This window comes from Cyclopterus lumpus, chromosome 14 (genome assembly GCF_009769545.1).
Source record: "Cyclopterus lumpus isolate fCycLum1 chromosome 14, fCycLum1.pri, whole genome shotgun sequence".
Classification (NCBI taxonomy): Eukaryota; Metazoa; Chordata; class Actinopteri; order Perciformes; family Cyclopteridae; genus Cyclopterus; species Cyclopterus lumpus.
This window is the reverse complement of record NC_046979.1, coordinates 20,834,703-20,856,291: the sequence shown is the minus strand read 5'-3', so window position 1 is coordinate 20,856,291 and position 21,589 is coordinate 20,834,703. Positions and strand designations below refer to the sequence as shown.

The window sequence follows — 21,589 nt, the reverse complement described above, 5'->3', positions numbered from 1 at the left end:
GGGCTGCTCGGAGGCGGACGTTCTCTCCAGGACCTGCGGTTGCGATGGAGGCGGCAGGGGTGGGCCAGGAGGAGGAAGGAGAGGGAGGAGGAAGAGGAGCGGGGATGAGGTGGACCGGGAGGTTGCCCATGATATCCCTGAGTCAGGAGGGGTCACGCTGCGTCAGAGGAAGGCAACTTGTTCTGAGAGGAAGATACAATTGGCTGTAAATAATGTGTAAACACTACAATTAGTGGTCTGATCCGTTGTGAAGAGAGAAGTGGTCCACTATCAAGACCATTAATGATGATGCTCGTATCCACATGTTGGATTGCAATTATAGGGATACAATACAACATATATATTTATTTTTAAATTGTATACATGTTATATTGTATAACTTACTATTTAATGTCTTAGATTCTCATTTCACTTGCATTTTTATACATATTTTAATCAGCATTGTGCGCATTTTCTTGCCAACAACTGCTGCTCCTTGATTCTTATGACAATAAATAATTGTTCAATCTGCAGGATGCAGGTTGTTTTCGACCATCGCCACCAACACAAGGCTGGTTTAAATAGCAATTCAAAGTAAACGGACCCGGCAGACTGAACTTAACAGTGCATCGAAATGACCTCTGAGTAGTTAAGCCGTGCAGCTCCTGTGGTTCTCATTCTCCTGCTCTAGCCACTGAACCCTGCTGGTGAGAATGACTCTGCACTCATTCCAAACTGTGATACAGTAATTTGAGTTTGGAAAAGTACTTAATTACAAACCATGGCCTAGACACATCTGTATCACCTGAACACAGCGACTCGCTTTTGAACATTCTTAGAGCATTTGTAATGCCCGTTCAGGATTAAAGACAGGCTTAGTAATAATAATAATAATAATAATGATGACACAGACATGTGCTACCATTCAGCAGGTGCTCCAAAGCACCGTGAGGAAGTGCGGGTGTGAGCAGGGTGGCAGAAAGCCTTCAGTCCACCTCCCTCCACTCCCCCGGCCCAGGTGACACGCCACTATTGTGGAGCAGGAGTTGAAAACAGACACCGGGGTGCTGCATCTTTGATGCAGCCTGAGCTCTGCCAGCTCATTATGGAGTTGTGATTCAGAAACACAGCCCAGAGGGCCCGCCGCATCGCATTTCACTTTCCAAGGCCTGCTATGGTTACCGCGACCTCAGACGGAGGGCCACCTTACACCAGCAGGGTACTGATAGGCAGGGGGGGTAGGCTCACCAAAAATAACTTCCTCAACCCTCATATTTGGAGAACAATAGCGCACAAGCAACAGAGGCAGGGAGACCAGTCAAATCATATACAACACTTGTGAAGCAAACGCATCAACATTTCTATGGCTATACAACCTACAGGAAATGCACCACTAATGGAGCTCTAGCGCAAGTTCAGACAGGAAGACCATACCCCTCAGCCCGCATCTATTCCTCACATTCCTGCCAATCATTCCTCACACATTGTTTACTTGCTGTCATCGTCCTGCACCGTCAATCATGACACCAGCTGCGCAGATCAGCTGATCCCCTCTATCCAATAAGCACACGGAAACAATGACACGGCTAGCCAATCATCTTGCTGCTGTCTCATTTAAATATGACTGTCTCTCTACCTTCAGTTCTTTCATGCTGCTGTTACGCACCCCTCCACCTCCCCATCTCCGCCCAGTCTCCACGGATCCATCAGCTTCATTAACTCATCATTCCATCAGCTCATCAGCCACCACCAGGTCTGGACTCCACGGGGAGATCTATCTTGTTGCTGATCGGGGCAGTCGGCCCTCAATTGCAAATCTCCCCGCAGAGTCCAAGCGCCAAAGACGCTGAGACTTCATCATTTCATATCATCTGTTAACATAAACATGCATCCTTTCTTTATCTAACTCTAACTCGTCTCTCCCTGATTGAACTGACATCCTGTGTGGTTTGCAAGAGAGTCTTCAGAGCTGCAGGGCCAAACGGCAGTTCTGTAGAATGTGGCTGATATATATATATATGCATGTATGAGTGTGGGATAATCAAGGGAGGCCAGCGCTGAAAGAGCTAGATGCATTATTGATTGATGCATTCACCTAAATATAGCAGGTCACCTGCGAGCAGCTCTGTAAACATCATCAGAGACAGGAGCCTGGAGGATAAAGGGGGTAGGTCTTCAGAGAGTGAGTAAATGGGGAGCTAAATGGACAGATCGTTGGCGCTCAGAGCTTTCCTCTGCCGTGACACTGATTCAAGGGCATTGTTTTGATTTTGCTCCAGGAACAACGTCATATTTGTTCATGGTGAAAGTTGGCGATAGCGAACAATATCAAGCTCTTCTTTCAAGCCCTTCGCAGGCCTGGGAGACGGGGGTCCTGGGGTGTCGACAGGTCCACGGGCACCTCGTCCTCTTGAGTGCACAGGAACAGTGAGCCGGGTGACAGCTCCTGTCGCCTTACTGCCTCTGACACGTCCAGTATCCGTCACCACCAGCGATAAGTGATTGCCTGGGGTTATCTTACACGGGTAGCAGCGCCAGCGAGAAAAGGGGAGTTAGCACCTTGGACAGTTTATATTTTCCTGCACCCGGACAGTGGGGTACTGTCTCGTGAGGGATGCTACTCATGACAAGCGGAGTGGCAGAGACGATTCATTCAAGAATCAATGAAATCTCAGCCTAAACTGTCAGACAGATGGACTTTTCAATCAAGCTAGTCTCCTATAGCCAGAGCATAGACATATAAAAAGTGGACGTAGTCATTATGAAGCTTTGAAGCCTTGAGCTCGGCATTTCGGGTTGTGACATCTTGGTTTTTTGCAACCACAAGTGACACGAGATGGGGCAAGCTAAGGGCAAGCGAAAGTTATTCTTAGGAGACCAAAATGTTACTTTCATGAACTGAAAACAATCCCTGAAAGGGTTAAAAAGAAAAAAAAAGAAAAACACAGACAACTCCCTGTGGTAGCCTGTGTTTGTGGTAAAGCATACCCTGCTTAATGATTTGTTTGAGTCTAAATGGACCATAATTTACTAAATGGACATCATGAAGACTTGAAACTAGAGATTGAGACGATAAACTCATGTTTACAATGTTTACTGAGGGAATAAATCCAGAGAGAAGTCATTTTCGAATAGACTTCTCCACAACCAGAGGAGTCATCCCCTGGTGGTCAGGAGAGAGAATGCTGGTTTAAAGCTCTTCTTCTGCCAGAGGTTGCCACCTGAGCCGGACCTCACTCCACAGTGAAGGGTCTGTCTCCATACATTATCATTCTGCTATAGAGAGGATATGTTTGTATGTCCAGGATGCAGCAGTGATGCCCTTGCAAAATAGAAGGGGAGGAGAATACCGCATGAAATATGTCTTATACCCACAGACTACAGTCATCTCCATATAAATAGTTTTAATCCACCTGGTTTCTGCTTTAGTTAAATGTGCAAAAATAAAGCATTGTTTTGGGTACCAAGAAAAAAATTTAATTAGTTGGTGACTTTGGTCTAATTTGACATCCGTGTGCATTCAGAAACAGGGCCTGGAAACGTGTCTGTGTTAGCATGCACACAACCATTCTCCATCACCAATACATCACAGACAGAAAGATAAACTGCAGCTTGAACATTGACAAAGATCCCCTTTCCAGGAAGTTCTCTCGATGCACAGGTAAACCAATAACGTACCATGTATCCGTTTCACAGACAGTCGATCAACACCTCATCCTAAACACTCACCGGGTAAAAGCAACCCCCAACATTCACTCTCCTCTAAGCTGTGAACTCCTGAGGCACATGCATGGCTCTTTAGATGCTAAAGGCTCCACTATGTTTCCAGTGGATTATTGGGAGAGTTTTAACTGAAACCGGCTGCCTGCAGGTTGATCAAAACAACGGGCAGAAAGACACTGAAAACACTGTGCGGGGTTCATAATTGTATCCACTGTTAACCAATATCCAATTTAAATTGTTCTGCTAGTGGGATGGGGCTAATTCAACTAGTTATAGTACTGGTGTAATCAGTGCTTCCTTCCAAAAGTTCCTTTTAAATAAAGATCCCATGAGGAGGTTTTATTACTAATTGAAAAGTTCTTTCTCCCCACTTCTAACACTTTTTTTTGTGACACAGGAAACTGATTTAATCGTGGTGTTCTCCATCTACTTCTCAGTAAGGACATGTAGGTAAATAAAGAGGAGGGTTATGTGGTCATTTATTTTGTAGAATTTGCTGCTGCATATTCGTAGCTGTGAGCAATTTTCACTTTGATTTTGAGCAATACGGTATAAATTCCTCCACTGCTGCACAATAACGTCTCTTCAAGTTACACACACACACAAATCAAGGAAGTTTGATGGTCTCTCTGCTCCCAGTTAAAATAAAGAAAGGAAAGAGATCCACAGCGTTAATAAATAACAAAGGCTTTGGCCCGATGCGATGGGCCTATCAATGAACCCCCAACGGATCCGAGTGTAAGGCGATCCGCCGGGACACAGACGCACAAATAGACAGACAGATAGATAGAGAGATAGAGACCGGGCCAAACCCTTAATGAGGCATTAAAGGTATCTTGTGGATGCCGCATTGTAAACATGGTTGTATTTACATCCAACATTTCTCACCTTTCACACAGATGCAGTAAAAATGGGTCCACCAGAAGCTGACATGCGATGAATATCAGCCTTTTACATGCCCTTCAATGCTGCATGGTCCTGTGAAGCAGAGCATATGTGAAGCAGAGCAGGGTTCGTTAAAGAGTTATCTAGTTAACCGTCAAGTCGGGGTTTGTTTTTTCCACAGAGCACCGTTCTCTGCAAATGTTTGAACAATTTACATTAGTCACTGGACTGAATTATAAATGCACTTCCAACAGGATGGAGTGCACATCAGATTACACATTTAACAGCTCGATCCACACAGGAACATCTGAGTCACGGCTTCACTCCTCATGGCTGTTCTTAAAGATATCCGAAGAGTTGGACAACGGTCACTGATCGGTGGAACGATCACGTAAAGGAGCTGTGAGGGGAACCAGTGCTGCTGGGTCCCTTCACAGCGTCATAATGTAACTTTCCTCAAACGATTCCTTGCTCCTCTCAAGTTGGTTTTTCGTCGCCAACATTTTCCAATTGTAATTTCGGGCACCATGATAGTCCTTTTCAGATGTGGGATATGCAGCAAAGGCCGGGGGTTCAGAATCCCAGAAAAAAAATGGAAAAAAACAAAGAAAAGTCTCGATGAATTTAGGTCAATGGGGTCCAGGTCTCAGTTATTCATTCCCAAACACGCATACTTTTGCAGAAACCTTATTATTTAAAACCATCATAAACACTTATACAGGCACGCCGAAGAGACACAAATTACACTGCACAGGCTGTGCATATTTAGGGAGGAGCATTGAGTTGTAAATGTTCTGATTATGATTTTAAAAACAGACAGGATGTAGAGTTGGGATTGTGTTGGCTGGATGCCCATGTTTTTAAAAGGTGCTATATAAATAAAGTTATTATTATTGAGGATTATTGCAGAATCAGTAACTTCTTTTAAATCACCCATTTTATAGAACTGCTTTTAAGTGATGTTGTCCTTTTATGCAGTTCTTTGGTTCCCCTATTTTAGTTTGTCTGTTCTGCTTTGGGCTACGGGTTGCAGGGAGTAAGGCTCTGACTGTTGTTTGTGCTTATGCACCGAACAGCATTTCGGAGTATCCGGCCTTCTTGGAGTCGGTGGGAAGGGGTCCCTGGAAAGGGCGCCGCCTGCCGACGCCATAGTTCTCCTGGGAGACTTCAACGCTCAACGTGGGCAATGACAGAGAAACCTGGGGGGCGTGATTGGGAGGAACGGCTTGCCCGAATCTGAACCCGAATGGTGTTTTGTTGTTAGACTTCTGTGCTAGCCACAGTTTGTCCATAACAAACACCATGTTCGAACATAAGGTGGCTCATAAGTGTACCTGGTACCAGAACACCTTAGGCCGCAGATCAATGATCGACTTTGTAATCGTATCATCTGATCTGCGGCCGTATGTCTTGGACACTCGGGTGAAGAGAGGAGCAGAGCTGTCAACTGATCACCACCTGGTGGTGAGTTGGATCAGATGGTGGGGGAGTCGGCTAGAAAGACCTGGCAAGCCCAAACGTGTAGTGAGGGTGAACTGGGAACGTCTGGCAGAGGATCCTGTCCAGACCTTCAACTCCACCTCCGGAAGAACTTCTCACAAATCCGAGGGAGGCTGGGGACATGGAATCCGAGTGGACCTTGTTCAAAAGCCTCTATTGTGGACGCGGCTCTTGCTCTGGGCTGTGCCGGACGGTCATCGGTGCCTGTCGTGGCAGCAAACCCGAGAACCCGGTGGTGGACACCGGGGGTGATGGAAGCCGTCAAACTGAAGAAGGAGGCCTTTCGGGCCTGGCTGGCCCAGGGGTCTCCTGAAGGCAGCTGACGGGTACCGGCGGGGCCAGAAGGGCTGCAGCTGCGATGGTCGCGGAGGCTAAAACTCGGGCATGGGAGGAGTTCGGGGAGGCCATGGAGAAGGACTTTCGGTTGGCCTCAAGGAAGTTCTGGCAAACTATCCGACGGCTCAGGAAGGGAAAGCAGGGTCTACCCCAGGCTGTTCTCAGCAGGGGGGGGGAACTGCTGACCCGGACTGGGGACATCGTCGGGCGGTGGAAAGAGCACTTTGAGGAACTCCTAAACCCTGGCCAATATGTACCCCGGAGAGGGGGTAGCGCCGGAAGACTTTGAGGTGGTTTCACCCATATCCCTGGCAGAGGTCGCTAAGGTAGTCAAAAAGCTCCTTGGTGGCAAGGCGCCAGGGGTGGATGAGATCCGCCCTGAGATGCTGAAAGCGCTGGACATTGTTGGGCTGTCTTGGTTGACACGCCTTTCAGTGTCGCATGGGGGTCGGGAACAGTGCCCATGGACTGGCCAGACCGGGGTGGTGGTTCCCATCTTCAAGAAGGGGGACCGGAGAGTGTGCTCGAACTATCGTGGTATCACACTGCTCAGCCTCCCGGGAAAAGCTTATGCCAGGGTGCTGGAGAGGAGGCTCCAACCGCTTGTCGAACCTCGGATTCAAGACGAACAGTGCGGATTCCGTCCCGGTCGTGGAACAGTGGACCAGCTCTTTACCCTCGCAAGATTACTGGAGGGGTCCTGGGAGTTTGCCCAACCAGTTTACATGTGCTTTGTAGACCTGGAGAAGGCTTTCGACCGGGTCCCTCGGGGGTTTTTGTGCTGCGGGAGTATGGGGTGCCGGACCCGTTGGCAAGGGCCATCCGGTCTCTGTACGCCTGCAGTAGGAGCTGTGTTTGTATCCTCAGTAGTAAGTCAGACACGTTCCCGGTGAGTGTTGGCCTCCGCCAGGGCTGCCCTTTATCACCGGTGCTGTTCGTGACCTTCACGGACAGGATATCTAGGCGCAGCAAGGGAGCGGAGAGGATCCGGTTCGGGAGTCTCGGGATCGCCTCTCTGCTGTTCGCGGATGATGTGGTCCTGTTTGCCTCCTCGGACCGTGACCTCCAGCATTCACTGGGGCGTTTTTCAGCCGAGTGCGAAGCGGCAGGGATGAGAGTTAGCACCTCCAAATCTGAGGCCATGGTGCTCTGCCGGAAACCGGCGGATTGCTCCCTCCAGGTGGGGACAAACTGCCTACCCCAAGCGAAGGAGTTCAAGTATCTTGGGGTCTTGTTCACGAGTGAGGGTAAGGTGGAGAGGGAGATCGACAGGCGGATCGGTGTGGCTGCAGCAGTAAAACAGGCGCTGTACCGGTCCGTCTTGGTGAAGAGGGAGCTGAGCCGGAAGGCAAAGCTCTCCATTTACTGGTGGGTCTACGTTCCAACCCTCACCTATGGTCACGAACTCTGGGTCGTGACCGAAAGAACGAGATCTCGGATACAAGCGGCCGTAGGGTGGCCGGGCTCAGCCTTAGAGATAGGGTAAGGAGCTCGGACATCAGGTGGGAGCTTGGAGTCGAGTCGCTGCTCCTTCATGTCGAAAGGAGTCAGCTGAGGTGGTTCGGGCATCTAGTCAGGATGCCTCCTGGAGATGTGTCTAGGCCAATTAGAGGTTTTTCCGGGCACGTCCAACTGGTAGGAGGCCCCGGGGAAGACCGAGGGACACGCTGGAGGGATTATATTCAATTCAGTTTCAATTCAATTTCAGTTTATTTTGTATAGCCCAATATCACAAATTACAAATTTGCCTCAGAGGGCTTTACAATCTGTACACATACGACATCCCTGTCCCAGGACCTCACATCGAATCAGGAAAAACTCCCCAAAAATAACCCTTTGACAGGGAAAAAAGGGAAGAAACCTTCAGGAGAGCAACAGAGGAGGATCCCTCTCCCCGGATGGACAGAAGCAATAGATGTCATGTTTACAGAATGAACAGAATTTACAAAGTTACATAAACACATTACATGAATATGACAATGTATGAATGGAACTCCAATCCATGAAACAGGAGGTAGAGAGGAGGCGCATCAGCAGGGCCAACGCGGGAGGACGGCTCACCAGGCATCAGACACCTCCAGGTCCAATGGACCCTATGAGACGTGAAGTCACAACGACTCCGGGGAGGAAGCAGAGTTAATAAGGTGCAATGGAGAGATGTAAATTCACCCATAAGGAGAGAGAGAAGATGAGATAGGTGCTCAGTGTATCCTAAAACATCCCCCAGCAGCCTATAAGCCTATAGCAGCATATTAAGGGGCTCGACCAGGGCAAACCTGATTCAGCCCTAACTATAAGCACTATCAAACTGGTGATGTGGTTTCTGTAGATGGCATTTCCCTGGCATCCAACACCACTGTAAAGAATCTAGGCGTTATCTTTGACCGAGACTTGTCCTTTAACTCCCACGTTAAGCAAATCTCAAGGATTGCATTTTTTCATCTACGTAACATTTCAAAAATCAGGCACATCTTGTCTCAAAAAGATGCAGAAAAGCTGGTTCACGCGTTTGTTACTTCCAGACTAGATTACTGCAACTCCTTATTATCAGGCTGCTCTAATAAGTCTCTTAAGTCCCTCCAGTTGATCCAGAATGCTGCAGCTCGTGTACTCACAAGCAGATCACATTACTCCTGTATTAGCTGCGCTGCACTGGCTCCCTGTAAAATCAAGAATCACATTTAAAATTCTTCTCCTCACCTACAAAGCCTTGATTGGTGATGCACCATCATATCTTAAGGAGCTTGTAGTACCATATTGCCCCACTAGAGAGCTGCGCTCAATAAATGCGGGGCTACTTGTGGTTCCTAGAGTCCTAAAAAGTAGGATGGGAGCAAGAGCCTTCAGTTATCAAGCTCCTCTTTTATGGAACCAGCTTCCACTTTCAGTCCGGGAGGCAGACACAGTCACCTCATTCAAGAATAGACTAAAGACTTTCCTGTTTGATAGTGCTTATAGTTAGGGCTGAATCAGGTTTGCCCTGGTCGAGCCCCTTGATATGCTGCTATAGGCTTATAGGCTGCTGGGGGATGTTTTAGGATACACTGAGCACCTATCTAATCTTCTCTCTCTCCTTATGGATGAATTTACATCTCTCCATTGCACCTTATTAACTCTGCTTCCTCCCCGGAGTCGTTGTGACTTCACGTCTCATAGGGTCCATTGGACCTGGAGGTGTCTGATGCCTGGTGAGCCGGCCTCCCGCGTTGGCCCTGCTGATGCCCCGCCCCCTCCTCTCTACCTCCTTCTGTTTCATGGATTGGAGTTCCATTCATACATTGTCATATTCATGTAATGTGTTTATGTAACTTTGTAAATGCTGTTCATTCTGTACACATGACATCTATTGCTTCTGTCCATCCGGGGAGAGGGATCCTCCTCTGTTGCTCTCCTGAAGGTTTCTTCCCTTTTTTCCCTGTCAAAGGTTATTTTTGGGGAGTTTTTCCTGATTCGATGTGAGGTCCTGGGACAGGGATGTCGTATGTGTACAGATTGTAAAGCCCTCTGAGGCAAATTTGTAATTTGTGATATTGGGCTATACAAAATAAACTGAATTGAATTGAATTGAAAGTCTTAAGTCTATTCTTAAATGAGGTGACTGTGTCTGCCTCCCGGACTGAAAGTGGAAGCTGGTTCCATAAAAGAGGAGCTTGATAACTGAAGACTCTTACTCCCATCCTACTTTTTAGGACTCTAGGAACCACAAGTAGTCCCGCATTTAGTGAACGCAGCTCTCTAGTGGGGCAATATGGTACTACAAGCTCCTTAAGATATGATGGCGCATCACCAATCAAGGCTTTGTAGGTTTGTAGGTGTATCTCCCGGCTGGCCTTGGAACGCCTCGGGATCCCCCAGAATGAGCTGGAAAGTGTTGCGGGTGAGTGGGAAGCCTGGGTCGGCCTGCTGAACCTGCTGCCACCGCGACCCGACCCCGGATAAGCGGCTGATAATGGATGGCAGGATGGATATTCTGCTTTATTTTGTATTCGTATTTTTATATTCCATTATTGTGTTCATTGCCTATATGGCATGGTCTCCTTTGCCTCCTGTATTTCTGAAATGTTTACTTGTATTGATGTTATGTTTTACCTTGCTTCTATGTAGAGCACTTTGTAAACCCTGTTTTTAAAGGTGCTATATAAATAAAGTCATTATTATTATTATTATTATTATTATTATTATGTGTTCCTCCGTGCAGTGTGCATGAATAAAGGTGCCGGTGAAGTTGAGTTCCAGTTCTGAAGACCTTTTCAAAGTGCTTTAAATTACCTACACAGGCTCAATCATAACCATGAATTGTTCTTTGAGAAGCCCAGGCGAACAATAATCCCAAATCGCCCACAGTCTGTGACCCCCCCTTCAAAATGACCATCAATCTGGACGGCAGCTGTGCAAGCTCAGCTGAGTTTACAGTGTATGCTGCCACACTGTTCTGGTCCTCAAGTACGGTGATCTACCTCTCAGTTTTTTCACCAGCTCCGTTTTTCCGTTTTTTTCAATGTCTACTACATGAATCTGAAATGTATTTTTCTTTGTGGAAGTCTAATTTCTATCCGGTGGGAAACGGGTGCTAGCGCTTACTTGGCTCTCCAACAGGCTGGAAGGTCCTGTGACTGTGACAGTATTCAGGATGGTTTCCCTTCTTGTGAGCTGGTATCACTGTCAGTATTTAAAAATCACATAGAAGAAGAACAATACATCAAAATCCACCCAAACCAAAAAGGTCTTTTAAGCATTGTGGCTTTGATGGACGATTCCAATCAGTCACAGGTGAAGTTGTAAAAACCCTTCATGGCCCACTAAGTGGCTCATACCGATACGTGCACTCATTCTTTTGGACGCTGCCATAAAACTGCTCACTGATTTGCAACATTGACAAGAGGTATGATACAAACATTTGTTTGTATCGTATAAACACTGTGGCATAATACTACATCATCAGAATCAGAATTATAGCTATTTATTGGCAAGTATGTTGGACATACAAGGAATTTGTCTTGGCGGGTGGTGCACAACATTGGACAATAAGACAAATAAACACAGTGCAAGAAATATGAATATGTTCAATTTACAATTAAATGTATGGTACAGATGTCATATCACCGTGCGACTATATTCAAGTGTGATTTCAGGTTCAGCATGAATAAGGTCCTGTGAGATTTTAAAAGAGGCCCCTTGAGATATAGATAGGTGTTGAGGGAGTCCAACATCTCTCTCCTTCTCTAATCACTTTGACTCGGAGCTAAATAATCCATAATCCTCGGAGCTAAATAATCCATTCTGATGAAGACCCTGGAGAGGCTGGTCCTTGTCCATCTCCGCCCCCTGGTGAGCTCATCCCTGGACCCACTTCAGTTCGCCTACCAATCTGGCATCGGGGTGGATGACGCCGTCATCTTCCTGCTGCAGAGATGCCTCTCTCACCTGGAAAAGGCTGGAAGCACTGTGAGAGTCATGTTCTACGACTTCTCCAGTGCCTTCAACACCATTCAGCCTTTGCTCCTGAGGGACAAGCTGAAGCAGACCGGGGTGGAACACCACCTCACTGCATGGATGCTGGACTACCTCACCAATCGTCCACAGTATGTGCGGATACGGGAGTGTGAGTCAGATCGGGTGTACTGCAGCACAGGGGCTCCACAGGGAACCGTTCTGGCTCCATTCCTCTTCTCCATCTACACATCGGACTTCAAACACAACTCTGCCAACTGCCACCTGCAAAAGTTCTCTGACGACTCTGCGATCGTCGGCCTCATCTCGGCCGATGATGACAGGGAGTACAGGGAACTGAACCAGGACTTCTTAGGATGGTGCCAGCGGAACCGCCTCCAGATCAACTCCAGCAAGACCAAGGAGCTGGTGGTGGACTTCCGCCGTGGTAAACGCTCTCCTCCAACACCAGTGAGCATCCAGGGACTGGACATTGAGATTGTGAAGTCTTATAAGTACCTGGGTGTTCACTTGAACAATAAACTGGACTGGTCTGACCACGCTCATGCACTCTACAAGAAGGGACAGAGCAGACTCTTTCTGCTGAGGAGATTGAGGTCCTTTGGGGTGCAGGGAGCACTCCTGAAGACCTTCTTCGACTCGGTGGTGGCATCAGCCATCTTTTATGGAGTGGTCTTCTGGTGCAGCGGCATCACAGCAGCTGACAGGAGGAGACTGGACAAACTGGTGGGGAAGGCCAGCAGCGTGCTGGGGTGTCCTCTGGATACTGTGGAGGTGGTGGGAGACAGGAGGATGATGGCCAAGCTATCGTCCCTGATGGACAACACCTCCCACCCCATGCAGGGTACTCTGGCAGCGCTGCACAGCTCCTTCAGCCACCGGCTGATTCATCCCCGGTGTCTGGGGGAGAGGTACCGCAGGTCCTTTCTCCCCGCTGCTGTCAGGCTGCACAACAAGCTGAGCTGAGCTCCCAGTAGGCCACAAACACTTGAACACTTTGGACTTCGCACTGAACAGCACTTTAGCCCAGTTGCCCAGTTGTGCAATACTAATACGTTTAAGTACTTTTTAAATTTTTTTAAAATTCATTTTATACACTTTATCCACTTTATTCTATTTCTACTCCGTCTGTATATATAATATTCTTCTTGTTTTTTACTCTTTTATCTTAATTCTGTTATTATACTACTTGTTTTTTACTTATTACTGTGAGCAATGCTGCTGTAATCCTGTAATTTCCCCACTGAGGGACTAATAAAGGATTATCTTATCTTATTCTCGGCTCTCGTTTGTCCCCCTCAAGTAATTCCGCCTCTGCTTTAAAAACAACAACAACTTTAAAACTTTCCTACAGTTTCTCCACGTTCGCCCCTCGACCGCTCACTGTGAAGGAGGCGGCGGCGAGGCGGGCGGAGAAAGAGAGGGCCGCGTGGGGACGAGAGAATAGACAAACAGCTGAAAGCCAGCAGACAGCAGCTCCTGGGGTTTCCATTACCTGAGACGCCCTGCCCCCGGCCTCTGGCAGCCCTGTCACCTTAGAAGGAACAACGTTTTTCAACTTGGGTTTGAAGCTAGACAGACACACCGCAATGCAATATTCAGTCAGAAACACCAGAAAAACAGACACACTGGTTTCACTTTGAGGCAACGGCACTGTTGCCACAACTTGACCTCCGTGAGCAATCACTAACCTTTGAAGGAAAGTTACCCACATCCCATGTGACTTATTCAGGAGAAAATCTCTACTTATTACCCAGTCTAAGGTAACATATTGCTCATAACATTCATTGCCTGGTGGAGCGACCTGAGCAACAACAGGGAGCTGACAGACGAGGAGAAGGCAGCGTGACCATGACCCACCATTTCCGCTTGAAACATCTTTCTGGGACTTTTATTATTCGCCACAACTGCTTCAAATTCAGGGCAGCGGTCTAGTTTAGGCCGACAAAATATGCAGAGGCAGCCGGCAGGCCTGAACTACACAATAGACTAGGGGGTCAGTGAAAACAAAACAGACCCCGACGGGCACCAACTCTCCTCTCCCACTCTCACACACTCACAGAGAGGCCGATGCACACTAACACTGTACACTGTCGTCACCTCCAGCTTTAAGATTGTCAAACGAGGTTGTAAAGCCCCAACAAGAAAACACATCTGTGACTAACGCTGTGAAATAGATAATTTCTCCGGTCCTCGTGATGTGGTGGGGAGCTTTGGGCCTCCGTAGGTCATTGTCGTAGAAATACATCAATAACAAAGTGAGGTGCAGTAATCTAATTCGCTCGAGGTAGAGAAGACCAATCCATAGGTCCTTGGCTTCCCGAAATCACATGGATGAAAAAGGCTTTCAGCAGGAGAGTCGGGTCCGAGAGAAAGGCGAGGTGTGGCGCAGCCCTTTTGTCCTGTGGCACCTGCGATGGTGCGGCATATCGGTGCCTGTGCACAATGATGCAGCATTGGTTTACTTGAGCTGTCACATACGGGGTGGGGTGGGGGGGGGGGGAGGTCGCGTCGTGGTTGAGTGGCACCTAAAGACAAGATGGCCTGAAGACAAACACTGTCGACTTGTAAATAGGGTTGCAACCAACTACATTTATTTATTTATTTTACATTTTTATTATGGATAAATCTGCAGATTAGTTTCTTGATTAATGGTTTTGTCTATAAATATGCAGAAGAATTGTGAAAAAAGTCCCATCGCAATTTTATCTTTGTTGAGAGTTTAGCTCGCAGTGAAGGAGCTACAAGACGATTGGCAGAAGCCGAGCGAAGTGAAACGAGCTGGGGTGTACGGTTTTACCATGTCCTTGGATGTAGACTGACCCGATCTGTTCGCAGCACGGTACGCAAGTACCAATGTTTTGAAGCGGATACGGGTGGCCACCGGTAATCAGTGAAGGTCGCGGAGGAGCGGAGTAGTGTGTGTAAATTTCGGGAGGTTAAAGACCAGTCGAGCTGCTGCATTCTGGATGAGCTGTAAAGGTCGATTGGCATGAGCAGGTAGACCTGCCAGGAGAGAGTTACAGTAGTCTAGACACGAGATGATCAGAGCCTGGACCAGAACCTTGTGCCACCTTCTGAGTGAGGAGGGGGTCGTATTCTCCTGATGTTGTACACACACACACACACAAACACACAGTGAAATTCCGGTTTTAAATTGTATTCCTTCAAGCACAAAGATGAGTGGCAGAAAAGGCGGCTGATAAGTAAACCGGTTAGGTGGAGGTGTCTTCCTGCTGCCGCCGGGTGGATGACGTTTTTACAGCATCAACTGAATGTTGCACGGTGAATAAACAATAAAGCCAATAGTTGTGGTAAGACCCAGTGGATGTACAACATGCAAATATATATGGCGAACATAAGGCAAAGGTTATGGCCCAATCTTGTTTTAACCATGTGGTATTTCAGCCAGCTGTGCCAGTGAGGTTTCTTTTATTTATTTATGCTACTTTTAGTGGGCAAAAAAGTATACTAAAAAGTAAATAATTTCTACTCAGGTGACAAGGGTTGTTGTTTTTTCATGACAGGGTTGCACAAATAAATGTAGATTGTAGTCCCAATTTGCAACAGGAAATAAAAAAATAAAAGCTATATTATATTATGGAGGGTGGAGGATGAGTTATGGAGTCTCACTCATTCTTAAAGATTTGACACTATCACTGGGTAGTTATTGTCCCTTGTTTTACTGACATCTTACAATATGGATCATAACTTTACAATAGATATGATTCATTGAGAAAATAAAAGTTAATATTTTGAGTTGGTGGGGGGCAGTGTCACCCTGTCTTCATGAAAAACTTTAAAAGCTCTTTCTAATAGTTTAATAAATATATATTATGTCCAAATTATATGAAAGGGGGTGTTTACCGTTGTCATATCAGTGGGCTACGTTATCAATCAAAACTACGGATGGGTCACGAGGGCGTAGCCGTTAGCGGACTCCCAAAAAGTCAATTTATCCGCTGCACCTGCTCCACTATCCTCTCCTTCCCGTCCCCTCTTTGCTCCCTTACCTTCTGGGCTTTATGGTACAGCTCCACCGGAGCCTGGCATCGCTTCTGGAAGTCTGGAAACACGCGCTCCGGTAAAACTATCCCCGTGCCGACACGCCGCTGAACTCACACGAGAGTGAACTTTTCCCCGTTCACTCGCATCGCTGTTCGTTAAGTTAACCGCGGTGATGCTGCGAGCCCACGCCTGCGAGGATGACGTGTTGCGTTCACGGTCTCCTCCGAAGTTCCTGCTCTGAGGACATGGCCTAGTTGTAAAAAAGAATAGAAAAAAGCGGTTCGTTGACCCGGATTTATGGGGTTTGTGGTCGGAATTAAAACAAATCATCAAGGTTTTTTGTTTTTTTGGCGGGACATCAAAGTTAGTTCGGATTTATTCACGTGTGTTTATAAATATATGTTGGTGGCAATGTGCGTCTATCCGGCATTGTACTATCATGCAGATTATGTTATGTCTGCCTGAGAAACACTTTGCTGTTCGTTTTGTTTATTTGTTATTTATTATCATTAATCACACAATATATGTTTTGAGATTAAACCTTCACTGCAGTCCTTTGGATTTATTTGTGTATTTATGTATTGTATGCTGTCCATTATTATGTGTATGTCTCTGAAACACTTATTAAATAATAATAATAATATATATATATTATTTGTTTTGGTGTAATTATAATATTATATATATTACACGGAAAAATATGATTTTCTACAAAACGTGGTGTTTGTCAAATCTAAGAGCCAATCAGCTCTCTGATCTGGCGACGGGGCAGGCGTTTCCCATCATGCCCTGAGTCATGCTACTGCAGCGGTGGCTCTTAAAAACTGCATTTTTTCTATTTGTATTGTTTATGCTTTTCTGTCTCGTTCTCATCCTCTGCGGGTTGCGGTTGGATAGTATTGGAAGGCCTCGCGCACAAGGCATACTGAGCACTCCATGGACCATGTATACTTTTCAAAGTCAAAAGTCTTGATCACTAATGCGTAATGTGAGATTACATTTCCATTTTTGCCTTTCTTTGGTAATTTATGGTAGTATAACTATTACTAGTACATATTGATGTGACATCCCTGTAGCATACATATTATGATAAAAGCCCTGAAAAAGAGATGTAAAAGGAGTGTGCAATACAGCATTGAGGTCATACATGCATTATTAAGAGAGCAGGCAGAACAAAAAAAGGGAAAATGGCTTCAACCAACATGAAATGTCTTTACATGGAGTCAGTCTTGCCTGAGATGTAAATCAAGGTTTTGAAGAAGTTGGAATGGTATTTGTACTTGTTTCCTTTTTTCTTTTCTGGAGAGTATATAATTGAGAATAACTTTACCACAAATCATTTTTAAATGTGTAAAGAAACCTTCAAAAATGGGAACTATATCTTGTGATTCATGAGTTTTAGGTCATTAAGGACAGGATCATTCCCACAGTAACATGAACTGTGAATCTTTCATGTCTCTACACAGTCAAGAACTCCCCATTTAATTAGATAGTAGATAGGGTGTTTACAGCATCCATGTCTGTTTCATGCAGATTAGTCACATGTTGCTCTGCTACAAACGAAACAAACAGCGAAATAAGAACTATGTCTTTTATTATGCCAAAAAACAGTGTATGGTTTGCTCAAAAAAACAGAAAAAAATACATTCCCTTTCTCCCTTTATTCTTTTACAGCAAATACAAAATTAATGCAAATGTCTATCTTCTGTGGTTGCATACTGTGCAATGTTTCTTAGTGTATTAAAATCAAACTAATAACCATTACACAAGGAAATCTGTGTTAATGGTTGGTTACATCGAATGTGATAGCAACTCTGTCTGCATCGTAGCCCTCTGCAGGATTGGGCCTAGGTGCTGGTTCTAATGGGTCTGACTACCACCGAGCTGCCGCTGGACAGCGTGCCGTAGAACCCGTTCAGGAACTGGTTCTTCAGCCGGTGCTGGAAGTGGACAAACCTCACCCCTGGTCCGTAGCCGGAGAACACGTGGGACACCTGCAGGTCAACAGAGAGACGTGCAGTGAAAGGCCCGAGTCATCCTGATCACGACCAGCTGTGAACCGCTCGAGAACTCACCTCCTTCCAGGTGTGCGAGTAAGCGCTGCGGTCCTCAGTGGGCTCGGCGGTGTGCTCTGAGATCACTGAGCTTCTGTCTGCACCCAGTAACTTCACGTGCAGCTGGTAGATGGAGTTATGCAGCTGACTCTCCTCGTACCTGATGGAAGGACAGATACTTTAAAAGTTACTTATTGAACAGCTCTAATTTATTTCCTGTCAACTTCCAAGAAAGTTCCTGGAAATAACTCTGGCTGTTCGTATTAATTTAATGGGAAATGGAGGCGGTGTTATTTGGTTCCACTTCAGATTCATTCAACGGGATTATTATTAGTGCAACCTGGAGATTCCTTTACAGTCACACACAGTACGGCCAAGCACACAATTCAACTCGACATGTATGAGAAATAAGAGCCTTCTCGTTTCACATCACCACTTACGGACAACTCGGACTCAGCAATGAACCCTAACCTGCATGTGCTTGGACCGGGGGAGGAAGCCGCAGTACCTGAACAACACGGAGAGAACGAGAGGATATGTCCATTTATTTAAACCTTTAAATCTAGGAGGGATATACCTTAGAATTAAGGAAGAGAGAAATTATGTGATGTAAACTTAAATGCCGGAAACACAATTGTACATGTGCAAGTATACATTACGTATGATATTGAATTGCTGTCTATCATCTTGGATACACATATTTAGTATTTAGTTATGTTAAGTTGATGATAACAGTTATAACCACTAGTCGGCACTGTTTGGGCGCCTGGAGGTGAGACGGTAAAGGGAGGGGAAAAGAAGAGGGGAGAGGGCGCCTGGACTTGGCTGTGCGGTTGGAGTGCTGGAACTTGATGAAGTGATGAAGAAAACCCAGAACGTGCGGGACTGATTTATGCCTGATCATAGTCCCACGTCGCTTACATTAGGACCAAATGACCTAAAGTAATTTCCTAGGACATTGGTAGCAACTGTAAAACACAGCCTGGATGAATATGGATAATGAATGAAGAAAGTTAGGCTTTGATGATTTTATGTAACCTATAGCAGGGGGAAAATAACAATGGGTTTGAGTATTCATTAAGTTGCTCATTAACCCACCAGTCCTGGATGACTATCTCCGGCTGAAAGTCGTCCAGCAGCTCTTCCCACAGTCCCTCGGCCTTCAGGTCCACAACCTGCTCCATGGTGAACCAGCTGGGGGGAGAGGGGGAAGAGAGATATACAACATGCACATTATTTAGTGTCCTGGCCCTATATTGTGGGTGGAGTCATAAGCCCACAGGTAATCCCTGACCAATTCCATTCATAAAAACAATTGACCCTTCCGGTGACACCCACCTGTAAAGAGGCAACTCGCAGATCACAGCCCCCGCTGGGATGCCACTGGAGTCGTAGGCGAGGGTTTCGGTGCTTGTGGTCCAGCCGCTGAACTCGCCTATGAATTGAGAGAAAGCGGATTTGAGACTTCACAGAAAATATTCATTTTCCTGCGTTTTTTGGGGTTTCGCAGCTCAAAACACAGAGAACACTACTGAGCCTCACCATGAGGTTGGAACTGTGGAGGTCCACGTGTTGGCTCTTCCGGCAGGTCGGGTTCAGGCGGAGGGGTGTCCTTGCTGACGCCTGAGAGAAGACAAAGGGACAATTGTAAATGGCACCGCGCCCACTGAAGCCTCTATAATTCCACCGTAAACATCCCAAAGCCAAAGGATAAGTCTGACAAGGCCACTGGGCGTGCCTCTGTGTGACTAACACTCTGGATGTATCAGTCAGCAGCTTATTCTTTGGACAAGAAAACGTTGGATGTCGCTGAAGAATGGCGACTTTGCAACATTCTTCTTTTTCAACACAAGTAAACACAGTGGTCCCTTAAAGTTATGTAGATGTCGGTGTAGGTACAGAGAGAACTAACTGAACTAAAGAGCAGCATCACATCTCCAAACCACCAGGGCCATCACAGCTTGTTCCTGGAGAGAAGCAGCAGCCTGGGGCTGACGACAGATGTGTGATGCATCTCGAAAGTCCTTTGAAACCACTTCAGGACCAATTAAGGAATCAAATCACAACTTTGGAACACTTTGAAAAAACAAGTAGCACGCGCTATAACATCTGGAGACCGGTATGCAACTCTGGATCAGGCGTGTACATAATAAAACTCCCCTGATCAGTAAGTAGGCAAGCAGAGCGACACAACAGCGCGCACGAGCCGTGTTTCTAACAGTGGTGTTGTTGTTGTTTTACCGTGAGGCGACGGGTTCTTCAGCAGATTTCTCCCCAGCGGTTTGGCGTCATAGACAGACTTCCAGTCCAGGGTGTCCGGCATCGGCGCGCCCTGCAGGCTGCACTCAGCCTCACATCTCTTCTTCCACTCAGACATGGTGCGATGTGGTCTCACGCTTCCACGAGTGTTTTCAGGAAGTCCGAGAGGGTTTTTTATTGCAGCCCGTGGTCTGCGTGCCACACCCCGGTGTCGCAATGGAGGTGACTAAGGCAGCGCACAGCCTCTTAAAGTCACAGCTGTTCAATAACGTGATGAGAGAGAAAAGATCATGACACCGAGGCGGTCATGGAGCCCCACAAAGGAAGGTTATGAATACATGATGGCAGTTGTTCAAAAATAATGCATTTGTCTGTGTAAATAAATAAATAACAAAGCACTATTAAAAAGAGACTTTTCTTAATTTCACTGTAGCACCAATCCGTTAATAACATGTGCACAACCTTATTTTTTAACAGCTCATTCAGTTTTTACTGAAGAGAGAAAAAGTAGAGGCCACCAATTACTAATTCATGCACACCAGTTATGATTCACGGCTTAACTTCATTGTTCAAACGTTTTGACTCATTCCTGGGCCAGAAATAAAGTCAACTTATTCCACCTGCTTCAAGGTCATAGTTTTAAAGCCAAAAATGTGTTAATTGGAAAATCGCCCTTTTATTAATATATGTTAGACATTTGTATAGTATCATTTCAATGTCGGTGTAATTGATCAATTCATTAATTATAAGTAACCACTGAAATAGTTTTGATGTGTTTCCATTGCAGACCACAGAATACTGTGAACTATGATTCACTTGCATTCTCCAGTGAGCAGTGAGTCATATGGAGCCTGTCTGTTAGTTCTTATGGTTTCTTTACCAAGCACTTTGGCCCTATATATGGGGTCTCCATGGTGACAGGACTGATACAGCCGGACCTTTGCACTGCGTTTATTAACCAGAGAAGAGTTACAGTGCACTGATATGGAGTACAATGGTTTGTGTATTTGAATGTAAAATATGAACTGAAACATTTGACATGTAGACCCAACCTGCTTGGCCATGTATTCAATGTGTGAATGAACAGACGCACAGAAGATCTGGCCCACTGTATGCGGCTGAGTTTTAATAATGGGCAGGCTATATCATATATATATATATACATATACATATATAAAGCAACATTATTAATTAATTCAAAATAACTAATTCCTGACAGTACTACCATACATATGGTAAATTGTTGTTACTAAACCTAAATGGATGTGTTGTGAGTTTTGTTTATAGGAGAAATACCATAACCAAAATATGCATTATTAAAATCATGGTATCATCTGAAACTAAGAGAACCATATTTGAGCAATCATCATGGCGTATACTACGTTGACTTATGT

At 45.9% G+C, this 21,589-nt stretch overlaps 1 protein-coding gene and 1 long non-coding RNA gene across 2 annotated transcripts; both read right to left on the bottom strand.

Moving 5' to 3' along the window:
• Window positions 1-77: 77 nt before the first annotated feature.
• LOC117742537 lies at window positions 78-15,992 on the bottom strand. Its single transcript, XR_004611046.1, has 3 exons — window positions 15,888-15,992; window positions 4,591-4,680; window positions 78-182 (listed from the first exon to the last, which is right to left on the bottom strand). It is a non-coding gene; the product is annotated as an uncharacterized LOC117742537 (long non-coding RNA).
• Window positions 15,993-17,524: 1,532 nt separating this feature from the next.
• nccrp1 (P1, F-box associated domain containing) lies at window positions 17,525-20,382 on the bottom strand. Its single transcript, XM_034550996.1, has 6 exons — window positions 20,178-20,382; window positions 19,479-19,559; window positions 19,275-19,371; window positions 19,035-19,130; window positions 17,958-18,096; window positions 17,525-17,876 (listed from the first exon to the last, which is right to left on the bottom strand). Exons 1-6 carry the CDS (start codon window positions 20,311-20,313, stop codon window positions 17,730-17,732), a joined length of 696 nt encoding a protein of 231 aa, XP_034406887.1. The 5' UTR covers window positions 20,314-20,382; the 3' UTR covers window positions 17,525-17,729.
• Between the last annotated feature and the right edge of the window lie 1,207 nt (window positions 20,383-21,589).

Coding starts and splice junctions, on each gene's coding strand:
- nccrp1 (XM_034550996.1), bottom strand. CDS start 20,313: ATGTCTGAGTGGAAGAAGAGATGTGAGGCTGAGTGCAGCCTGCAGGGC. Junction 19,372..19,478: donor TCCACAGTTCCAACCTCATG/GTGAGGCTCAGT, acceptor CTCAATTCATAG/GCGAGTTCAGCGGCTGGACC. Junction 17,877..17,957: donor ACTCGCACACCTGGAAGGAG/GTGAGTTCTCGA, acceptor GTTGACCTGCAG/GTGTCCCACGTGTTCTCCGG.